The sequence below is a fragment of the Belonocnema kinseyi genome, chromosome 9 (genome assembly GCF_010883055.1).
Source record: "Belonocnema kinseyi isolate 2016_QV_RU_SX_M_011 chromosome 9, B_treatae_v1, whole genome shotgun sequence".
NCBI lineage: Eukaryota > Metazoa > Arthropoda > Insecta > Hymenoptera > Cynipidae > Belonocnema > Belonocnema kinseyi.
In genome coordinates this window covers 103,878,347-103,902,223 of record NC_046665.1, presented here as the reverse complement: position 1 = coordinate 103,902,223, position 23,877 = coordinate 103,878,347, and the positions used below count along the sequence as shown (strand labels likewise).

The window sequence follows — 23,877 nt, the reverse complement described above, 5'->3', positions numbered from 1 at the left end:
AACAGAATTATTTCCTATTATAAAACAATCATTTACAATTTAAATGTTCTAATCTATCAATAATGTTTAGAAACATGTAGAAAGACTTAGAAATATATTTCATGATGAAGTAAAATGATTTATTTTTATATACAAAGCTGATGGTGCAGGAAATTCATAAATTAAACATGTCATGTAATCGGGTAAAGGTATACTATTCGGGAATCTTTTTAAATTCTGTTAAATATTTTTTAAACTTACCTTCGAGTCTTCGAAATGCCATTAGAATCTAAATTCGAAAAAATACATCTTAGTCACATAAAATCATTTTAAATCCCTTGACTTGCTTTGAAATATTTCGAAATATCTTTAAATCCATTAAAATCTCTTACAATCGGTTGAAATCCATAAACACTTTTTATTTTCTAAAATTCCCTTAAAATCCATAAAAATTTTTCGATATCTTTTGAAATGCTTTAAAATTCAGTAAAATTCCTGGAAATCTGATTAAGATACATGAACTCCTTTAAAACCTTGTAAAATTCTTAGGGAAAAATTGAGATTCTTTTCTAAATTTTATTAGATAATTTTTTCAAAATTTTGAAATATTTTTTAATCATTTAAAATTCTACTCTGAAACTCTTGTAATACCTTGAAATCTTTTGAAATGTCTTAAAATCTAATGAAATCCATAAAAATCTTTGCAAATCTCGTTAAATTCCGTAAAAATTTTGTAGTTCTTTGAAATCCTTTTTACTTTTATTTCTTCATGCCCTTGAAATTTGTTGAAATACTTTTAAATTATTTGCAATTTTTCAAAGCAGGATGGGCGGAAGAAATAATATCTTACCAATTCTTACAATAGCAGGGTGGGGTGGCTAGAATTTCAAAATTTAAGCAAATTAGTGAAAAGAAATATATTTTTGCTCAGGAAGAACCGCAGGTCTTTTGTAAATAAAAGTCTTAAATGGTCATATATTACAAGAAAAGAGCTTAAATTATAAATAAATAATAAAGTTAATTGTAAATTTAGCCTAACTGAATAAAAAAAGTGTGACAAATTCAGTATTCTGGAGATCCTTGTTTATCAAAGGAAATCAATATTTTGTGCATTGGTAACCAGTTCTAATTTTTCATCAATTGTTATTGAAAATGTTTTAATTATAACTGATACACTAATTATTATTAATTCGCATAATATTTTACTTTCTGGAAAGTCAGTCCACCATTTTAAGAAAACAGAAATTAATACTGCATTTAAGGAAATAAAGCGTGATGCCCATTTGATCACCGTCTACCTGTTTGCTCTATCCCCACTACCCAACTTCCCCTCATGTAGTTGAGGGATCGCCTGACACTATCGCCGACCCTTACCATCAATGGAATCCCTTGTACTAATGAGCAATTAAATACGGAACATAAACAGTTTTTTTATTTCGCAATTAGTAATTTCGAAATATTGTATTCGAAATATAATTGAAAAATTAAAAAATTTTTTGTCGGCGACGATAATATTCCGTCCTGGGTACCTGTACACGGTTCCCCCACTACACGGCTTCACCTCACTGAGTAATTTAGAAATATAAGTTTCTGTGAAATATTATGGAACATTTTTTTGTATATTTTACTCAAATCCACTCCGGAAGCGAATTTTTGGTTACATTTGCAAAATCATTAACTAATATCATAAATTTAGTTTATTTCTCAAACAATGGCATTGCTCAAAATTATCCTTAAATAATTTTGCATTCCTAGTATAAAATTATGAATAGTGTCATTCCTAGCTGAATTTGGAAACTCATTAATAATAATAATTTTTTTACCGTTTAACGAATTTGTTTGTGAAAATTAATTAAAAATACTATTTTAACACATAAAAACTAGAATAATAAGGAGTTTCATGGAGTCAGTATCAAAAGTGTCATTTTTTTCAATCTAACTTTGGAAATCTTGAACTTTTGTTTTCTTTTTATTAACTTAAGCCCTAACCAAAAAACATTAATTTTCAAGCAAAAACGAGAAATTCTCAAAAAAAGAGTTGAATTTTTATCAAAGAAAGATTTTTTAGTCGATAAAGAAAAAAAAATCTCAGCCAAAATGTTCCATTGAAGAATCAATAAAAAAATGCATAAACTTTTAAAATTGCAATGTAATTTTTTTATTCCTTTAAACCTTTCAAAATTTTGAAGACAAAATTTTTGCTTTATATTCTGCTTTGTATGTGTATAAATAGATTTTTAATTAACTTTGATGAACAAATTGGTTGAGCGCAGAAAAAAATTTGATTGTTAATGAGTTTCCAATTTAAGCAAGGAATTATTTAACTGTTTTGTTAAAAATTCGTCTGCATGGGTTAAAAATTCAGTTCTTTTCAAAAACAGTAACCTCTCGTTTAAAATTCATATTTTGCTGCTGATTAATCAAATGAAATATTTTTTGGATAAGAACTATTTTTTCTGAAAATTTGTCCTCTTGATTTAAAATTTTCTTTTTTTTCAGTATAAATATTGAATCTTTCTCCAAAAAATACAACTATTTTATTGAAAATTAAACTACTTCCTAGAAAGTTTACTTTTTATTTAAAATTCATATTTTTGTGTTGAAAAGTCAATAGAAATCTTTTCGGATCAAAATTCAACACTCTCTTTGAAAATTTGTCTTTTTGATTAAAAAAGTTACCTATTTTACTAGAATTTTTATTTTCCTTTGACGAAAATGCAACTGTTCGGTTGAAAATTAAAGAATCTTGTTAAAAAGTCATTCTTAATGATTACAAATTCGACAATTTAGCAGAAATTTATATTATTCTATTACAATCTTCTTTTGGGGTTGGACAGTGAACTGGAATCTTTTTTGGATAAAATTTTTACTATTGTTCTTCTTTAAATTTCATTTGTTTTAGAAGAAATTTAATTTTTCTTGAATAAAAATGCAAACTGTTCGTTTGAAAATTCTCCCTCTTTTTTGGAAGATTGCCCTATGTGTTTTAAAATTCACCTGTTTGTGCAGAAATGATATCTGTCTTGGATAAAAATGCAAATGCTTGATTGAAAATTCACCACCTTGGTTGAAAAGTCATAATTTTTTGTTGAAAATCCTGCTGTTTTGTTGAAAATTGAATTTTTTCGTATAAAATTTACTTTTTGTTTAAAAGTTATATTTTGCTGTTGAAACGAGAACTGAAATATATTCTGGGTGAAAGTTAAACTTTTTAAAAAAAATGTGTCGTCTTTCATAAAAAAAATTCATGTGTTTTAGTAAAAATTTCATTTTTCTTGGATGAAATAAAAAATGCAACTGTTTGGTAGAGAATTCAACAATTTTGTTAAAAATTCTTCCTTTTGGGTTGAAGACATTCGTATTTTTGGATTGAAAGTTCAATCTTTTCGTAGAAACTTATCTTTTGTTACAAAATTCCTATTTTGATACTTTTTGGTTGAAAATTCTTTTTTCTTGAAAATTTAACTATTTCGTAATACATTTTTTTTCAAATTTAATATTTTTGTGTTGAAAAGAGAATTGAAATCTTTTCTGGGTAAAAGTTCAATTTGGAAAAAAACATGTCGTTTTTTATTAAAAATTAATTTGTTTTAGTACAACCTTCATCTTTCTTGGATGAAATTAAAAATGCAACTATTTGATACAAAATTCAACTTTTTTTTTTTAATTCAACTTTTTTGGTGGAAAAACTTCGTATTTTGGGATTGAAAATTCAATTTTTTCGAAAAAACCTTTTTTTGTTTTAAGTTCATATTTTGATTTTAAAAAGCCAATTGGAAACTTATTTTTTTATAGAAAATTCAATTTTTTTTTATTTTTGTTTAAATAAAATTTCATCCGTTTTAAGAGAAATTTTACCATTTTTGTTTAATGCAAATATTTGGTAGAGAATTCTAGAAAGTTGTTAAAAAGTCATCCTTTTTTGTTAAGAATCCATCTTTCTGGATTGAAAACACCATTTTTTCCGTAAAAACTTATTTCTTGTTTAAAAATTCTTTTTTTTATCGTGAAAAGTCGACTGAAATCTTTTTCAACGTTAATTTCAACTATTTAAAAAAATTATCATTTTAGTTGAAAGTTAAACTCTTTTGTTAAAAATAAATTTTTTTAATTGATAATTCGACTACTTGGGTCAAAGTTGAACTAAATTTAAAAAAATGTATTTTTTTGATTAAAGACTTATGCCTTTGGTTGAAAATTTAACTGCTTACTCGAAAAGGATTTATTTTTTATTTAAAATTAAATTTTTGATTGAAAATGTAACTTTTCCATTTATTTAAGATTGATAATTTTTAATTGAAAATTCTGGTTTTTGGTAAAAAAAAAGTTGTTCTTAGTTTCAAATTTCATTTCTGTTGGGCAAAAATGCATCAGTTTCGTGGAGAATTAATTTTTTCTGAAAAGTCATATTTTGGTTTGAAAATTCAATTTTTGTAGAGAAAATTCGTCTTTTGGCTCCAAGATTCCGTTTAAAAACGATTCTATGTTCAAAATATTACAAGATTAAAATGCTGTATTTGAATATTAATGATCAAGGAAAATGAAAAATTAGTCAGGGAAAAATCAAGAAATTTAAAAAAACGAAGATTTCGGACACCCTGCCTAATTCTACTAGCAATAACAAGCAAAAAAAATCTGAAAATTAAAAATTACGTGCAGCAATAGGGGGGGGGGGAGTATAAATATTTTGTTATGGTTTGTTACAGGGGTTGGGGGGGGGGTCTTAGAGAGGGCCAATAATCCGTTACGTAAGTACTGCCCCTTAACCAGTTTCGAAATGTAACCAAATTTTAGCTTCCGGAATTTCCAAATTAATAAAAATATTACACCAATAAATTAAAGCTACTGAAGTGCATTTACGTATAATATAGTAAAAAATTTTGCTACGAAGAGGTCCCGCTAACCAGGATTGACGAGAGAAATTTGACTGAATAAGGGGAAGGTGTGTAGTGTGGGCACTGCGTAGTGGGGGAACCGTTCGCAGGTACCCAGGACGGAATTGTCTCCTGCCCGCCAGATAGAGTTCTTAAATTCCCGAGATTTTAAGTTCAGGGAATATAACCGAGAATCTAACAGAATTTAGGAGAATTGAAAAGAATTTATGATTTTTAACAATATTTTTATTGTTCAGGTTATAACAGCGGTTGAATATACATTATTTTCTAGCTCAGATACATTCAGGAATTACAGTGTTTTATATACTTTAAAATTTTCAAATGTATTAATTTATTACAAACAACAAGAAAGGTTTTTCTTCTTTAAAAGATAAACCTTTAACAAAATACAGGAATTTTCAAAAAATAATTGAATTTTTAACTCAATAGTCGAATATTCAATTTAAAAAGACAAATTGTCAACAAAAAAGTGTCATAGTTTATATTTCAATAAAAAAAATAATGAAATTTATGCAACAAAAGAAAAGAATTTTAAAACCAAAAAGACGAATTTCCAACCAATAAAGATTTTTCACTTAAAAAATAAATAAAAGTTTATCTAAATTATTGAACCTTCAAACCAGAAGACAAATATTCTTGACAAGAATGCAATTTTTAAACAAAAAATATTACTGTTCAACAAAAAAATTTATTTCTCCCGAAACTGATGCATTTTTACGCAAAAAAAAGGAACTTTCAAACTAAAAACTCATTTTTTTGCAAAAAAAAAGCGAATTTTTAACTAAAACATATCAATCTAAAAAAATGGAAAAATTCCATTATCTGTTTAAAAATAAATTCGAAACAAAAAAAGGAAGTATTTCCCACTAAACAGTGAAATTTTCTACCAGACATAAGCCTTTAATAAAAAATTTCACAATTTAGCTTAACTTTGACCCAAATAGTTGAATTTCCATTAAAAAAGATTAATTTATAACAAGATAATTAAACTTTTAACCGACCAGATATCTTTTCAACTTAAAATATAAATCTTTAACAAAAAGAGTGATTTCTTAACAAAGCGATTTAACCAAATGTTTTAAACGAATTAGTTGAATTATCAAGTAAAGAAGAACGATTTTTAACCAAAAAGTTGCATTTTCATACAAAAATGAAATTTCTTCCGTGACAGATGAAGTTTTAAATAAAAAAGATAAATTTTCAAAAGAATAGTTGAATTTTCTGTTAAAAAAGATTTTAGTCGAATTTTCACGATCAAACTATGCATTTTTTAACAAGAAATAAATTTCTAGCAAATAATTCAATTTTCAATCCAAAAAGACGAATTTTTAACCAAAAAGGATGACTTTTAAACAAAATTGTTGAATTCTGTAGCAAATAGTTGCATTTTTTTCAAAAAATATTAAATTGATCTTGAAGCAAAAGAATATTTTATTACAAAAAAAGATGAGTTTTCATCCAAAAAGGATTCCAGTTAACTCAGTAACATCAAAAATTGAATTTTTGTAATAAAAAAATAAGTTCCTACGAAAAGAATTGAATTTTCAATCCAATAAGATGAATTTTTTAAACCAAAAAGGATTAATTTTTAACAATATAGTTCAATTTTATACCAAATAGTTGCATTTTTATCAAAAAAAGATCAATTTTTCACTAAAACAGATGAATTTGAAATAAAAAAATTTTTTTGTTATAAGTGGAACTTTCATCCAAAAAATATTTCAGTTCATTTTTCAACACGAAAATATAAATTTTAAACAAAAAGTGAATATTCTACTAAATTCTGCTAAAGCAGGTAAACTTTAAAATAAAAAAGACAAACTTTCAAAAAAAAAAAAAAAAGAGTTGAATTTTCAACCGAAAAGTTAACGAAAAATGCAATTTTCTGTTAATTAAAACAAATTCTGAGATTCTCGTACATTCTCAGAGAATTTATTTCTCGGTTATATTCTCGGTAATATTCTCGGTAATATTCTCATTCTCGTTACCGTTCTCAAATTAATATAACCGGCTCAGAACTCTACCGCCTGACGATCCCTTAGCTTCTGGAGGGGAATTTGGGTAGAGGGGGTACAGTATGCAGGTACACGGCGATCAAGTGGCCACTGCCTGAAATAAAATCCTTAGAAACTTATTAATTCCAAATTGTTGTAGTCTTCGTCATAAAATTGTCCATAATCGTCATAAATATCTTCAGGACTTTCTTCATTGTAGTGGTTTGAACATTTACTACATCTAGACTCGTTCAATCCATAATTAAAACAATGTTGTCCTATACACTCACAACATCCGTTATGAAACCATCTGAAACTTGTGGCACCCAGACCGGAACAGGAAGTCTTACATGTATGCAGAGAAGAGCAGTCTGAAATATATGCTACTGTGCAATTATCTGCATTTTGCACACTGATGTCCTCGTTAACTATAAAATAAGACAAAATTTGAAGAAAAAAAACTGAATAAAATATAACTTTAGTTTTTTTTTTAGAGAAATATTTAGAAAATTTTGTTCATAACTAGGATTTATGTAAATGAGTGTCGGTATTATTTGATTTAGAATTAGAAGCATATAAACTTGAAGCTTTATAAATTAGACAATTTGATGTCAAGATATTTAAAAAATGTCAAATTATTAATAATTAACAAAATCTTTTACTGGGTTTATTTCAAGATCAGCAATTTCATCATTTAACACTTTTAACATAGATACTTTTATATGCGGAAATAATGAGTGGAACAATTTTAGACTAGATTTCAAACGTTTTAAACTTAATTATTTTTTTCAAACAAAAAATGTGACTAATAATTAAATTTTCAAAAGATTAGCTGAGTTTTTATCCTTATTATTTGAGTTTCCATGTGCAATGATGAATTTTCAATCAAATGGTAGAATTTTCAAACAAAAGATTAATTTTCTAGAAAAAAATACCAGTTTTAAACAAAATACATGAATTTTCAAACAAAAAATGTTAACTAAAATTATAAATTTTCAACAAAAACTTCGAATTTTTAAATAAAAAGGATTGAATAATAATCTCAATACAGTTGCTTTTTTAACTAAATAGTTTAATTTTCTGACCAAAGACATGAATTTTTTTAGAAAAAGGGAGAATTTTCTAACCGAAAATTTCAATTTTCAACAAAAAGACGAATTATCAACGGAAAACTGTATCGTTGATATTCCAACCAAAAAATTTTAATTCTACAAAAAAAAGTGAATGTTAAAAACAAATAGATAAATTTTCAACCATGAAGATTACATTTTTACTGAATAGACGAATTTTTAACAAAACACTCAATTTCAATCCAAGAAGATCAATTTTCTACAAAAAGACAAATTTTCAACTAAAGAAAAAGATCAATTTTCAATAAAAAAAAGGATAAGTTGCATTTAAAGTTTAAAAAATTTGTTTTCAACAACAAAAAATAGAATTTGAAACATAATAGTCCAATTTTCTAACAAAGGGATTTTTTTCAAGTAAAGTAATAAAATTTGAACCAAATAGTTTAATTTAAAAAAGAACGGTTAGATGTCAGTTGAATTTGCATCCAGAAAATTTCCATTATGAACAAAAAATGAATGCTAAATTCATCTCTAAAATTTTATTTTTCGGGAATTTGATTATTTGGCAATTTTATTATTCGGAAATTTTATTATTCGGAATTCTGTCAATTCATTAATTTTATTATTCGGGAATTAAATTATTCGGTAACTTTATTATTCGGGAATTTTATCATTCTGGAATTTCATTATTCGGGAATTTTATAATTTAGAAATTTTATTATTAGAAAACTTTAGTTTTTGAAAACTTTATTATTCAGTAATTTTTCAATTTGGGAATTTTCTTTTTCGGGATTTTTCAATCGTCCTCTTGAATTATTAAAACGTTATTGGCATTCAAAATAATTAAATAATTTATTTGTATAAATTAAAATATGAATAATAAACATTTGTCATTTGAGATTGACAAAATAATATGAATTAAATAACTAAATACAAATTTCTCAAATGAAAGAATGCTTTTCTTTATAAAATTTTGAAAATAAGATAAAATTTACCAAAAATATCCTCACGCACGAAATTTTTCGTTTGGACGCTTTCTGCTTTTATTGATTGAGAGAAATGGGAATCTTGATACGTAAAACTTGCCCATCGTCCTTCTGGGTCTGGATCGGCTGTGAGAGCGTGAAAAAGATTTGGAACTGGTATCATTAAATCCTCCACGTATGATAATTTATTTAGAGAACTGTATGATGAATTCAGTATTGGACAAAGGCCTGTAAAAATGAAAAAAAATTAATTATATGAATATTTCAAATTACACTCGACTCCCGATATATGACCCCACGAGACCGAAAGGGAGTATGTTCTCAGTCCAGCGTGACAAGCAGCTCGAGGACCGCACTCTCAGCGCGTTAGTTTATCAGGTTGCGTCATGCGTCCAAATTAAAAAAAAAGGTTCATGTGGCCCTGTCTGTTTAGCTTTGGATTCCCCGATTTAGGATCAAGGCCAAGGAAAGCCATGTCAGAAACCGGTATTATATCAGGAGTTGAGTGTATATTAAAATATTGTTGTACACATTTCTATAGAACATTTAACGTTCTTTCAGAATTTATCGATTCCAAGTTGTATAAAAGATTCGGAGTTTTTTTTTAATTGTACAACAAAAAGGCATTACAAAAATTCAGTAGAATGCATGGGATTTCAAAAATAATATATCTGAAGAATAAATCCAATTAAAATCTATGATTTAATTTGAAGTACTATAAAATATAATTAATATTCATAAATTAAAATAAATATGAAAACAGCAACATCCTTTTACTTATATTTCAATCGGATTCCAATCTTCTGGAACTTTTATCAAAGTATGAAATTTTATTATAGCAAGAATTAAAAGTTTCGAATCTAAATTATCAAAATTAGATAATTGTTGATTGCAAACTGTTAATGCTGAAAATTTTTCAACTTTGAGATGCTTAAATTTGGATAATTCTTACAATCAAAAAATAAGTTTCCAATTCCAAATTTTCTAAATTGAAGAAATTTCTAATGTAAATAATCAAAATAAAAAACATTGTTATTGGTAAATTATCCAAATAAAAAATTTCAATCTTAACTAATTACAATTCAAAATTTTGCAATTTTAAAGAGTCACGACTTAAAAGACCTGAATTTTAAAGATGTATGAATAAAAATTCTTAAATTTAGATGATTACGAAGATCAAAAATTAAGTTTCCAATGATAATTTTTCCTAACTGAAGAAACTTCCATTTTAAATCATCAAAATCGCCACTTTTTTTATTTTGAAACTTGCATATTTTTTTTATTGTAAATTTTCAAAATTAAAACCTCTTCAATTTTAAAGATTTAATAATCAAAGTTTTACAATTTTGAAGTTACAACTTAAAGTCTTGAATTTCAGAAATGTATAAATAAAAATTCTTCATTTTTTATGGTTATCGTAATCAAAAGTAAATTTTTTAATTCTAAGCCTTCCAAATTCAAGAAATTTTGATAATAAATAATCATGAATACAAATTCCTAAAGTACGATGATTTTGAAAATCATTTTTCCAAATGAAAGAAATATCGAAAGTAAATCTTAAAATTAAATTTTAAAAAATTTAAAATTTAAAGTTCTAAAATTTTGAAGTAAACATTTTAAATTTGAAAATATAAATTATTGTACGGTAGATCTACAATGATGAGAATTTGTTATTCTAATTCAAACTAAATAATTTCCGTTTAATTAAAACATGTTCAACTGGTAGAAAAAAAAATCGAAAGAAAAAAACAACTTGCTTTTTTTCGAATATTTATCATTTAAAATTATAAAATCATAAATATCTTTTTGAAAAAGTACTATCTTGAAGATTCGCAATTCAAGATCCTTCAATTTTCAATGTGTGTATAATTAAAAATAATATAATTTTTAATACTTTTTTACATAGTGCAATTTTTAAGATTTAGTCCGCGGTATAAACCTGTTAACTAACATTTCAAAAAATTTTCAGGGCGAATGAAAATAAGTCCGCAGGCCTATGCTGTTGATACTAAAACGCGATTTTCAAAAAATTCTCTGCAAAAAACTAAAAGGAATTTTTTCGTTTGCCTTGCGGAATATTAACGGCATAACAAAAATGTTCCAGAAAATACAAATAAAAATCAATTTCGAAAAAGTCAGTTAAAAGGTTTAGACCGCGGATCCTTCAACTGAAGACTCTTTAATTTTTAAAATTTACAATTCGAAGTTTCGCTATAATTGTAAAGAGTTACATTGTTTGGAAACTTTTGAATTTTACAGCTGTATAAATACAAATTCTCAAATAATTATTAAATCATTTTAATGATTTATTCAATAATTAATTCTTAAGTAATTTTAATAATAACTCGCTATCTACTCCTGGCCATAATTCCGAACCACCAAGAACAACGTCTTTAAGTAGTTAGAGAACCTTTTTCTCTAAAGGGACTGGTCCCACGACTCTCTGAAGGCCGAAAATGCTCTTCTAAAGTGGATGCAATATCTTTGGCCTTAGTCTTCACTCCTGACCATGATCCAACAAACTATGGTCTCGCTACGCGCAAATGAAATAAGTTCAACCAATCATACGGCTTCGGGCAGTTGAACTAACGTTCCATTCGCGCCAATGCAGCGAGTATAGTGGGGGTATTCAGGAAACGCGAAATCGAATGTATTTGAGCATCGGAATGGCGGGATCATAGTTCACTGGATCATGACTCCTGACTATAGCCGGATTCGAACTATGGTCTGGAGTCATGCTACAACGAACTATGGTCCCGCCAGTTGTACGATCTTTCTTTCTTTTCCACAAAGAAAGAAAGAGCATCAAAGTGGCGAGACCATAGTTCGTTGGACCATAACTCCTGACCATAGTGTGTTGGACCATAACTCCTGACCATAGTTCGAATCCCTGCTGAATGAATGAATTTGAAGATTATATCATGGAATATTTAACTTTAATATTTCTACTTATATGAATATTTTTTACATACCAAAACAGGCGCAACATTCAGTGTAAAACTGGCCTAAACACGCATAGCATTCCTTACAGCAACTGCAAGTTTTTACATCACAGTCGCATGTTTTTCTTAATATGCACTTGCTTACAACACTCCCACAAACTGCTTCATTACATGCATCTGTGAAATTCGCAACTTCCAATAAAATCACTGTTACTATTCCCAAAATTATCATCTTGGTCATTGTGTCCTGAAAAATTGAAAAATAAATTAAATCACTTTCTATTTCCAATCACAGGGTGCCTGCAAGACTTCACTGTCCAAATTCTCTGATATTTCTCTGCTCAATTTTTCAGTATTACTGACCAATAATATTCAAAGATCAGTATTTTAATCTTGTAACATTTTTGAAATAGAATCTTTTATTAAAGGAATAATATATGGAACAATTTTAGATTAAAATTTTTTAAAATTCAAATCTTTTTTTTTATTTCTATCAAAAAGATGGATTTTGAACAAAATATTTTTGCTCCAAAGAGATGACTTTTTAAAAAGTAGTTAAATTTTTAACAAAATAATTAAAATTATGACAAAATACTTAAATTTTTCAGATAATAGTGCATTTTCTACCCAAATTATTGAATTTTAAAGATGCAAGGATGAATTTTCGACCAAGTGGTCGAATTTTCAATAAAAAAATGATGAATTTTCAATCCAAGAAGATAATTTTTCTATGCAAATAGACGAATGTTCAACAAAATAGTTACATTTTTCATCCGAAATTAAGAATTTTTTACAAAATATTCTAATTTTCAACAAATTAATTTAAATTTTTCAGAAAATAGTATAACTGCTAACCAAATTCCTTACAATTTAAACAAATATCCTGAAAATTTCAAAATATTTCGAAATCTTTTTAAATAATTAAAATATATTTTTTAAATTTCGAAATATTTTTAAATACACTAAAATATTTCAAATCTATTAAAATTTTATAAGTCCCTTAAAACTGTTTGTAACATTTGAAAACTAATTAGAATCTTTTTAAATAAGCTAAAACATTTTAAATCATTTTAAATCCTTTGTAATTGTGTAAACATGCCGAACGTTCCTAGGAATTTAAAAAAATACTCTAAAATATTTCAAATTCTTTGAAATCCTTACCTTTGAAGATTTTTAAAGCTCTTTTAAATTCTTTGAAAGTTTTGAAAATACCCTAAAATCTTGAAAAGCCTCTGTAATACCTTTAAATTACAGCTATGTATTAAAAGTTCATTAAAATCTTTTAAAAAGTCCTAACATATTGGAAATCCTTTGAAATTATTTAAAACTATTTTAAAAATTCCTTGGAATTTTTTTAAATATCCGGAAATCTTTCAAATCTCTTCAAATTATTCAAATATATTTAAAATATATTGGAACCTTTTAAAATACCCTGAATTATTTCAAATCCTTACAAACCGCTTGAACTTTTGCTAAGTACTTAAAAATTCCTGGAAATTGTTCAAAATACTCTAAAATATCGTCCATTTTTTGTAATTTTCCGAAATCCTTTAGGTGTTTTAAAAATACTCTAAAAATTTTAAAAGCTTTTGGAAAACATATAAATTACTGAAATATATAAACCAAATGTATTGGAGTCTTTTAAAAAAAACTTTAGAATATTTTAAAAGCTGTTAAATCCCTTTAAATTTTTTAAGGCTCTTGAAAATTCCTTGGAATTTTTTTAATTACCTTGCAAACTTTAAAATACTTTGAAATACCTTAAAATGATTAAAATATATACAATATTCCTAGGGAGCTTTTCAAACACGCAAAAATCCAGGTCCATAGAAATCCCTTGAAACTTTTTAAAGGTCTTCAAAAATACTTGGAATTTTTTAAATTCTCTAAAATCTTTTAAATCCTATGGAATCACTTAAAATGGTTAAAATCTATTAAAAATACCCTTGTATACTTGAAATACTCTAAAATATTTTTAATCCTTCGAAATCCCTTGAAAGTGAAATCCCTTAAAAAATATGTAAATTACCCTAAGATATTTTAAACACTTTACAATTTTTTGCAATTCCTTAGAAGTTTTTAAAGGTCTTAAAAAATCCTCAAAATTGTTTTCAATTCCCTTATATTTCAAAAAAATTTGTTTTCACTTCAAATGATTTGGATGTATTAAAAATACTTTAAGGTGTTTCAAATCCTTTACAATCTTTTGAAATCCGTTGAAATCTTTAAAAATACCTTAAAATATTTCAAATTCTTTGAAATCCCTTGAAATTTTTTAAAGGTCTTAAAAATTCCTTCGAATTTTAAATTATCCTAAAATCCCTCCAAATTATTGAATTCCTTCGAATCTTTTAAAATACCCTAAAATATTTCAAATCCTTAGAAATCCCTTAAAAGTTTTAAACGGTCTTAAAAAATCTTTAGAAATTTGTTTCAAAAAAAATTTCAAAAAATGTTGATATAAACTTCAAATGATTGAAATCTATTTAAAATACTCTAAGATATTTTAAATCCTTGGAAATACCTTAAAAATGTTGAAAGGTCTTTAAAATCCTTATAATTGTTTTCAAATCCCTTAAATTAAAAAAAAAAAATTGTATTCACTTCAAATGATTTAAATGTATTAAAAATACTGTAAGGTATTTCTAATCCCTTACAATCTTTTGCAATCCGTTGAAATCTTTAAAAATACCCTAAAATATTTTAAATCCTTTGAAACCCCTTAAAAGTTTTTAAAGGTCTTAAACAGTCCTTAGAAAATTTGTTAATTCCCTAGAAAATTTGTAATCCTTTGAATCCACTTCAAATTATTGAAATCTCTTTAAAATACTCTAAAACCTTTTTGAATCTATTTTTTTAACCCTAAAATATTTTTAATTCTTTTGAAATACCTTGAAATTTTTTTAGGATCTGAAAACTTCCTCTGAAGTTTTAAAAACATTCCAAAATCTATTCAAATGATTTAAATAATTAAAACAACCTTGTAACCTTTTAAAGTACTCTAAAATATTTCAAATCTTTGGAAATCCCTGGAAAGTTTTCATAGGTCTTAACAAATCCTTAGATATTTTTTTCAAATCCCTTACATTTAAAAAAATTTGTATTCACTTCAAATGATTGAAATGTATTTAAAATACTCTAAGATATTTCAAATCCTTTACAATCTTTCGAAATCCCTTAAAATCTTTTAAAATACCCTGAAATATTTCAAATCCTTTACAATCTTTTGAAATCAATTTTAAAAAAACCTAAAATATTTCAAATCCTTTGAAATCCCTTCAAACTTTTGGAAGGTCTTAAAAATTTCTTTGAATTTTCAAAACATCCTAAGATCCCTTCAAATTATTGAACTCCTTAAAATCTTTTTAAATACTCTAAAATATTTCAAATCCTTTGAAAGTGTTTAAAGGACTTAAAATTTTTTTAGCTTTTTTTTAATTGCCTAAAATTTTTTAAATTCTTTGTTTTAATTTTAAGTTATTTAAATCTATTAAAAATACTTTATGGTATTTTAAATAACATAAAATCTTATGAAAAATCTTGAATTATATGTAAATCACCCTAAGATATTTCAAATACTTTACAATCTTTTGAAATCCCTTGAAAGTTGTTTAAGATCTCAAAACTTCTTCTGAAGTTTTAAAAACATTCCAAAATCTGATCAAATGATTTGGATTAATTAAAAATTCCTTTGAATCTTTTAAAATACCCTAAAATATTTAGAATCTTTGGAAATCCCTTAAAAGTTTTTAAAGGTCTTAACAAATCCTTAGAAATTTTTTCAATTCCCTTACATTTAAAAGAAAGGTGTATTCACTTTAAATGACTGAAATGTATTAAAAATACTCCAAGGTATTTCAAATCCCTCACAATTTTTTTGAAATCTTTAAAAATACCCTGAAATATTTTAAATCCTTTAAAACCTCTTGAAAATTGTTAAAGGTCTTAAAAATTCTTTCGAATTTTTGTTAATTCCCTCCTCCGTATCCACTTCAAATGATAGAAATCCCTTGAAACTTTTTAACGGTCTTAAAAATTCCTTTGAATTTCAAATCCCTCAAAACTTTTTAAAGGACTTAAAAATTTCTTAGCTTGTTTTTTAATTACGTAAAATTGTTAAAATCCTTTGTATTAATTTCGAATTAATGAATTCTATTCAAATACTTTAAAGAGATTATAAATACTATACAATCTTGTGAAATCCCTTGAAATTGGTTAAAGATCTTAAAACTTCCTCTGAAGTTTTAAAAACATTCCAAAATCTATTCAAATGATTTGAATTAATTAAAAATTCCTTGCAATCTTTTAAAATACCCTAAAATATTTCAAATCCTTGAAAATCCCTTATATGTTTTTAAAGACCTTAAAAAATCCTTAGCATTTTTCATTCCCTTAGATTAAACAAATTTTTGTATTCACTTCAAATGATTGTAATTTATTAAAAATACTCTGGGATATATTAAATCTTTGGAAATCCCTTAAAAGTTTTGAAAGGTCTTAAAAAATCCTTATAATTATTTTCAATTCCCTTACATTTAAAAAAAATGTGTATTCACTTCAAATGATTTAAATGTATTAAAAATACTCTAAGGTATTTCTAATCCCTTACAATCCTTTGCAATCCGTTGAATTCTTTAAAAATACCCTAAAATATTTTAAATCCGTTGAAACCCCTTGAAAGTTTTTAAAGGTCCTAAACATTCCTTAGAATTTTTGTTAATTCCCTAAAAAAAATTTTAATCCTTTGTATCCACTTCAAATGATTGAAATCTCTTTAAAATACTATAAAATCTTTTGAAATTCCTTGAAGTCTATTTTTTTTCCAACCCTAAAATATTTCAAATTCTTTTGAAATACCTTGAAATTTTTTTAGGATCTCAAAACATCCTCTGAAGTTTTAAAAACATTCCAAAATCTTTTCAAAGGATTTAAATTTAAATTCCTTGTAAACTTTTGAAATATCCTAAAATATTTCAAATCCTTGGAATCCCCCTTAAAAGTATTTGAAGTCCTTAAAAATTCCTCAACATTTTTTTCAATTCCCTTACATTTCAAAAATGTTTGTATTCACTTCAAATGATTGAAATGTATTAAAAATACTCTAAGATATTTCAAATCCTTGACAATCTTTCGAAATCCCTTGAAATCTTTAAAATTACCCTGAAATCTCTTGAAACTTTTTAAAGGTCTTAAAATTTCCCTAAAATTTGTATAATCCTTTGTATTATTCTCAAATGATTGGAATCTATTAAAAATACAATAAAATATTTCAAATATTTTACAATCTTTTGAAATCCCTTGAAATTTTTTTAAGTTCTTGGTAGTTCCTTTAAAGTTTTAAAAATATTCCAAAATTCCTTCAAATGATTGAAATCAATTAAAATTCCTTTGAATCTTTTAAAATGCGCTAAAAGATACCAAATGAATTCAAGAAAGTTTAAAAATATGTATAGAAGTAATTAAAGTGATTTCATCTTTAAAAAGTCATGAACAAAATTCAGTAAGTTTTCCCTAATTTACAGCCTTTCATTGACCTGCCCCCAACATTAATTATTTTGATTTAACATTATAAATTATAATTTATTAATAGCTTATATACTCACTTGGTAAATTTCCTTAACTTTTAACTTAAAAAAAATCACTTTTTATTTATAATACATGAAAGAAGCATTAAAACTGGAGAAAATTGAAGTTGATTGCTTCAGAACTGGAACCGAACTGTGATGAGAAAATATTTTGACACAGGTAACTTTTTGCTCTACCTGCTAACGAGTGCTGGACCCTCGGCATGACTCAAATTCAGTCATCAGCTGGAGAGAACAAAAGAGCTCGCAAAAGAGAGGTATTTAAAGTACGATGAGTTTCTGGAAATTCCATGGAACATTCTTTCTTCTTCCTAGACTAAAAATTTCAAATCACGGCTGAAATGAGAGTTTCCGTACCAATAAATATTTTTAATAATTCTTCTCTAGAAAATAGGTGTGTCACGAAAATCTCGAAAACATTGTTGTGGGTAATTGCTGTTTGGGTAGTTTGGACAAACTCGAAGAAAGGAATGTCGCCAAATTCACACACATAAGGGGCCGTACTTAAATTACCCTATTAATTTATTTTAAACAAAAAAAGTATTTTCTTCTGGAAAAGATGGATTTATAACAGAATACATGATTTTTCAACAAAAAAAAATTAAATTTTTAACATAATAGTTGAATTTTCAACCTAAACGCATAAATTGTTAACAACAAAAAATGTCATAGTTTATATTTCAAATAAAATAAGGTAAAATGTATACATAAAATAATAATTTTAAAACCAAAAAAGACGACTTTTCAACAAATAAAGATTTTTCACCCAAGAAAGAAATAAAATTTTACCTAAATTTTTCAGCCTTCAAGCCAAAAGACGAATTATATCTACAAAAATTGAATTTTCAAACCAAAATATGACTTTTCAGGCAAAAATTATTTTCCACGTAACTGATTCATTTTTACCCAGAAAATATAAAATTTCAAACCAAGAATATTATTTTTTTACCAAAAAGGGTGTATTTTTAACTAAAAAAGATTTCTCTTAAAAAATGGAAAAATTACATTTTCAGATAAAAAATTAATTAAAAAAAAGGCTTTTCCACTAAATCGTTAAATTTTTTACCGAAGAGATGAATTTTCAACTAAAAATATAAATCTTCAACAAGAAAATAATTTTTAAAAAAGTGATTGGACCAAATCTTTCAAACAAAACAGTTTGATACTCGAGCCAAAACCTTGCATTTTCATAAAAAATAAATGAAATTTCTACTAAAACAGATACATTTTTTAATCAAAAGATGCATTTTCAAAAAAATTGTACAATTCTTGGTTAAAAAATATTTCAGTTGATTTTTCAAAATCAAAATGTGCATTACCAAAATATGAACTATCTAACAAAAAATTAGTTTCCACGAATAAAATAGAATTTTCATATTAAAATGAATAATTTCTAACCAAAAAGAAAGAGCTTTTAACAAAATAGTTGAATTCTCTACCAAATAGTTGCATTTTTATTTTAAAAAAGTATACATTTCCCTTAAACACCATGATTTTTATTAAAAGAAATCATTTTTAAATAGTTGAATTTTTATTTTTTTTAATTTAACAGAATAGATGAATTTTTCAATTTAAAAAGTTACATTTTCATGCAAGAATAGTAGAATAATTTAATTTTAAGTTAGAAAAATAGACGAATTAAGAAAAGTTAAATGTCTATAAAAAAAAGTCGACGAAAAATTGAATAGTTAAATTTTTTATCCAAAAATTTAATGTTCTAATAAGAAAAACGAATTTTATACTCAACAAAATTTAACAAAATACATAAAATTTCAAAAAAATATTTTTATTTTTAATGACATTTTTAAGCAAAACGTTTAATTTTCTACTAAAAAACAGACAAATTTGAAACAAAATAAATGCATCTTCAACTAAAAAAGAAAAATATGCAAAAACGGAAAAGTTTAATTTCGAGGGATAGATATAAGTTTTTGAGCAAATAAATTTGCAATGAAATAGTTAAATTTTCAAACCAAACAAATGAATTTGCTACAAAAAAGATTAAATGTGTATGAAGAGAAACTTTTGACATAACATTTTGTTCAATTTTTAGTTTAAGAAATTAATTTTTAAAAAAACTAACATTCAACTAAATAAAAATTAATTTTCAACCAAATATTTTAATATTTAATGAAAACGTTAATCTAATAATTGAATTTTCATGCAAGAAGATTGTAATATTCTACCGCACAAAAGACAAATATTTAACAAAATACATAAATTTTTTGAAATATTGTTGAATTTCAATTTTCCAATTTCTATTGTTGTGCAGACAAGCATGATATAAATAAATCTTTAGGTAAAAAATAATTTTCAAGAAGAACTCATTTTTAAGCCGAAGAAATAAATCTTGTACCAAAAGGATTAATGTTTTTAAATGTTTTTTAATGTTTTTTAATTAATGATTAATTCTCTACCAAAAAAGATGAATTTTTAACAAAATATATAAATTTTCAACCAAAACAGTTGAATTTTTAAGTTATTATTAATAATTAAATTTTAAGTTGTAAAAATAAATTAAAAATGTTAACAAAATTGTTAAATTTTGAACGAAAAAAAAAGATTATTGAACTAAAGTGATGAATCATAATTATTGACTTTTAAATTCAAAAAGATAAATTTCCTACCAAATAATCAAGAACTACATTTTCAGTTCAAAAATTTAATTTGCAATCAAGAAAAATGATATTTACTATAAAATATTTAAATTTACAACCACAGTGATTAACATTTGATAAAAAAAGAATGAATTTTCAACGAAAAGTTTGATAGCTGATATTTCCACCAAATATATTTTAATTTTCAATCAAAAACAGTTAAATTAAAATAAAAATAAACTATTTTTCAAAGCAAAAAGAGAAACTTTCAAGAAACACGTTGAATTATCATCAACCATGAAAGATTTGTATTTTTTCGATCAATTAAGCAAATAAAGCTTGATCAGAATTTTTAATTTTGAAGCCATGAAGGCGAATTTCCTGCAAGACTGTTTTTTTTAATCCCGAAAATATTTATTTTTAACAAAGAAATTTATATCCGAAAAAAGAATGAATTTTCAAATCTAGAGAGACGAGTTTTCAAGTAAATAATTCCATTTTCAACTAAAAAAGATACATTTTCTAACAAAAATGAAATGGCTACATTTTCAGTTTGAAAATTTATTTTCAACAACATAAAAACGAATTCTCAACCAAATACATTTTTAATTAAAATGATGAATCTCTGACAAAAAAAATAATTTTTAAACCAAAAGACGAATTTTCTACCAAAAAGTCAAGTTTTCAACAAAATAGATTGATTTTCAGGTAAAAACTTAGATTTTTAACAAAAAATAGAATATTTTAATTTTCAGTTGGAAAAAAAAGTTTTCAACCGTGAAGAATTAATTTCTATGAAAAAAGATCATTTTTGGGAAAAAGTAGAATAGCTAAATTTGCAGAGTAAGACATTAATTTTCAAGTTAAAAAAACTAATTTTCAACCAAACAAATGAATTTTCAACAAACAACCAAAATTCAACCAACAAGATTAATTTTATACCAAAGAAAAATTACATAAATTTTTTAAATTTGAAATAAATAGACTTTTTACAAAATATTTTAATTTTTTAAAGGAATTTTTAACGAAAAGGATGAAATAATTACCAAGAGGAATAATATTTTAACATAAAAGACAAAATTGCAACAAAATACATCATTTTTCAATCAAAGAGTTGAATTTTTAAATGAAGGAGATAAATTTTCAACCAAACATAGAATACAGGAATTTTCCGTTGAAAAAAATATTTAAAAAAAGAATTTCAGCAAAAAACTTGAGTTTTACCAAAAAATTTGTGAACTAGATTGATGAATCAACTACGAACAAAATGTATTTTGGAATAAATAGTTCCACTTTCAATTAAGTAGTTGAATTTTGAACAAAAAAATGTTTTCTGTATATTCATGAATAGAGAAAATGTTGAAAATTTAATTATATTGTTATATTAGGAGCAAAAATCCCGGAACCAACCTAACATTTACAGTTTGATTCGTAAGTTAATTTATTGAAAAAAAGTGACTAAAGTGATATTTTTATTTTATAAGAGTCACATTTGAAACAAGTAGTGATGTTTTTATAAACAAAACAAATCCAACAAATTAAAAATGGCAACCATCAACTGACAAGCAGACATTGTAACTTTTTCAGCCTAAATCCAAAATTTGTTGTGAACTTTAAAAAACATAAAACTACTAACTTAAAAAATTAGCTCAAGGAAAATAAATTTAATTTCATCATGTCTCAAATTTCCACTGAAACTTTGGATATGGATAATTTAATTTGCGATTTAAAAGCAACAGTAACTGCTTTAGAATGGTTAGTATTATCATTACTTTAAACTAAACAATTAAAGTAAAAACAAATAATTATTTAAACTATATAATATAAGTAATAAGCTATAATTCAAAGTTAATACAATATTCAATCAAATTTACAGTCATCGCTTTTTAAATTTCACGAGTAATTATACACTCTCAATTCTTATTGATTTAAAAGTTTATAATAATTACTATAAAATTTAAAAAATGAATACAATTTTATTAGTCAACAGAAAATGGAGCTAAATAAAAATCAAATTCCGGTCGAGGTAAGAAATTTGGATTGTAACCAGAAATGTAAAAGAAAAAGTGAAAGCAGAACTATGATACCTTCTGTTCCAAGTGGACATAAAAAAAATAAGGAAAAAAATCGCACCAAGAAAAAGAGAAAAGAAAAAGAAGTAATTTATACTTTTAAATCATTTATACATTTAAATCAGTTTGTAAATTATGAATTTTATTTATATTCATTTTGAGGCTCAATTTTTTTAATCTGTTTTTCTTGTAAATTTTTATAGAATTATATTTTATTAAATTTTATAAAATCCGATTTCAATTTTTACCAAATACTTAATTGTTCAAACAAAAAAGTGAATTTTTTACCACGAAAATTCATTTTCTACCAAGAGAAAGCAGTTGTCAACAAAATACATTAAATTTCAACTAAAATAGATCAATTTTAAGTTAAAAAAATAATTTGGAATCGAAAAACAAGTAGTTGAGATTTTTACTCAAAAAGATAAATTTTTTTACGAAAAACGGAATAATTACATTTTCAGTTAAAGCGATTAACTTTCAACTAAAAGAAGGAATTTTCAATAAAAGAATAAAATTTTTAATTAGAGAGATGAATCTTCAACTAAAAAACATTAATTTAACGAAAAAATACTAATATTAAACAAACGAGTTGCATACTTAACTAAAACAGATTAATTTTTAAAATAAAAAAATTACTTTTCAACTCAAAAATATAAATTTTTAATAAAAAAGTTAATTTCTAAGAAAATTATTGAATTTTAAATCCAGAAAAAAAGAATTTTCAACCAAGAATTATCAACTAAAAAATATCAATTTTCTACAAGAAATAGAATAGGTAAATTTACGGTGAAAAAAAAGATTTAAAAAAATTAAGAATTTGCAACAAAATAGTTGAATTTTCAATCAAAGAAATTGATTTTTTAAATCAAAAAGATCAATTTTATCTAATAACATTAATTAGATTAAACTGACTAGTTTTTTGCAAAACAAAGCGAATTTTCGACCAAATAGTCAAATTTTCAACGGAAAAAGAGAAATTTACAGTTAGAAAAAAAAATTATGTCCAACCAAAAAAAAAATTATGTCCAACCAAAAAAAAATTCTTTTTTGACAAAATCCATAATTTTTTTAAATAAAAAAAAAGAATTTTCTTCTGAGGAGATTAATTTTCTGCCAAACAATGAATTTCTAGCATAATGCATGAATTTTCAAAAAATAGCTGAATTTGTAACTCAAGGGAAATTTTAAAACAAGTGGAATAATGAAATTACCAGTTAAAAAGATTAAATTTCAACTAAAAAAGGAGTCTTCAATACAGCAGATAAATTTTCAAACAAAAAAAATTAATTTTAGACAATAGAGTTGAATTTTCAACCCAGAACCATTTTTTATTCAGATAGAAAAACAATTTCATCCAAAGTGATATTTTTTCAAGTTAAAAGAAAGTCGAGTTTTTAACCCAAGCATATAAATTATTATCAAAAAAGTTAATTTTGAACGAACTGAAAAAATTAACTTTTAGTTAAAAATAGAATAGGTAAATTTAAAATTAAAAAAAGAAATTATTCACAAAAGAAAAAAGAATTTTCCAATTGACTACAGGATGAAAAATTAATTCTTAAGCAAATAATAGAATTCCTAACTAACAAAGATACATTTTCAGCTTAAAACAGAGTAGTTGAATTGTCTCTCAAAAAATTAATTTTTAAATATATATATATATATATATATGATTAAAAATTTGTCATAAGGACAACCGCAGGATTTCGCCGGGAGCGGGTGCTAATCTGAAAAATTGCACCCGCTTCCAGCGA

At 24.8% G+C, this 23,877-nt stretch overlaps 2 protein-coding genes across 2 annotated transcripts in view; one reads left to right on the top strand and one right to left on the bottom strand.

The window, feature by feature from the left end:
• Positions 1–6,887: 6,887 nt before the first annotated feature.
• Positions 6,888–17,556, bottom strand: LOC117180273 (twisted gastrulation protein homolog 1-A-like). The gene is made up of 4 exons (XM_033372676.1): positions 17,470–17,556; positions 11,897–12,113; positions 8,934–9,152; positions 6,888–7,296 (listed from the first exon to the last, which is right to left on the bottom strand). The coding sequence occupies exons 2-4, from the start codon at positions 12,105–12,107 to the stop codon at positions 6,998–7,000; spliced, it is 729 nt and encodes a 242-aa protein (XP_033228567.1). The 5' UTR covers positions 12,108–12,113; positions 17,470–17,556; the 3' UTR covers positions 6,888–6,997.
• Positions 17,557–21,589: 4,033 nt separating this feature from the next.
• Positions 21,590–23,877, top strand: part of LOC117180144 — a 6,197-nt gene continuing 3,909 nt past the window's right edge. Inside the window, exons 1-2 of the mRNA XM_033372488.1 lie at positions 21,590–21,803; positions 22,032–22,206. Of these exons, the coding sequence (XP_033228379.1) occupies positions 21,724–21,803; positions 22,032–22,206 (255 nt within the window). The 5' untranslated portion in view covers positions 21,590–21,723. The remainder of the gene's footprint in view (positions 21,804–22,031; positions 22,207–23,877) is intronic.

Bases quoted from the DNA above. Each gene is read 5' to 3' on its own strand.
- LOC117180273 (XM_033372676.1), bottom strand. From the start codon at position 12,107: ATGACCAAGATGATAATTTTGGGAATAGTAACAGTGATTTTATTGGAA. The intron at 9,153-11,896 runs GTATGTAAAAAA...TCATTTTTACAG, and splicing joins TGAATGTTGCGCCTGTTTTG to GCCTTTGTCCAATACTGAAT. The intron at 7,297-8,933 runs GTAAATTTTATC...CTTATTTTATAG, and splicing joins CGTGCGTGAGGATATTTTTG to TTAACGAGGACATCAGTGTG.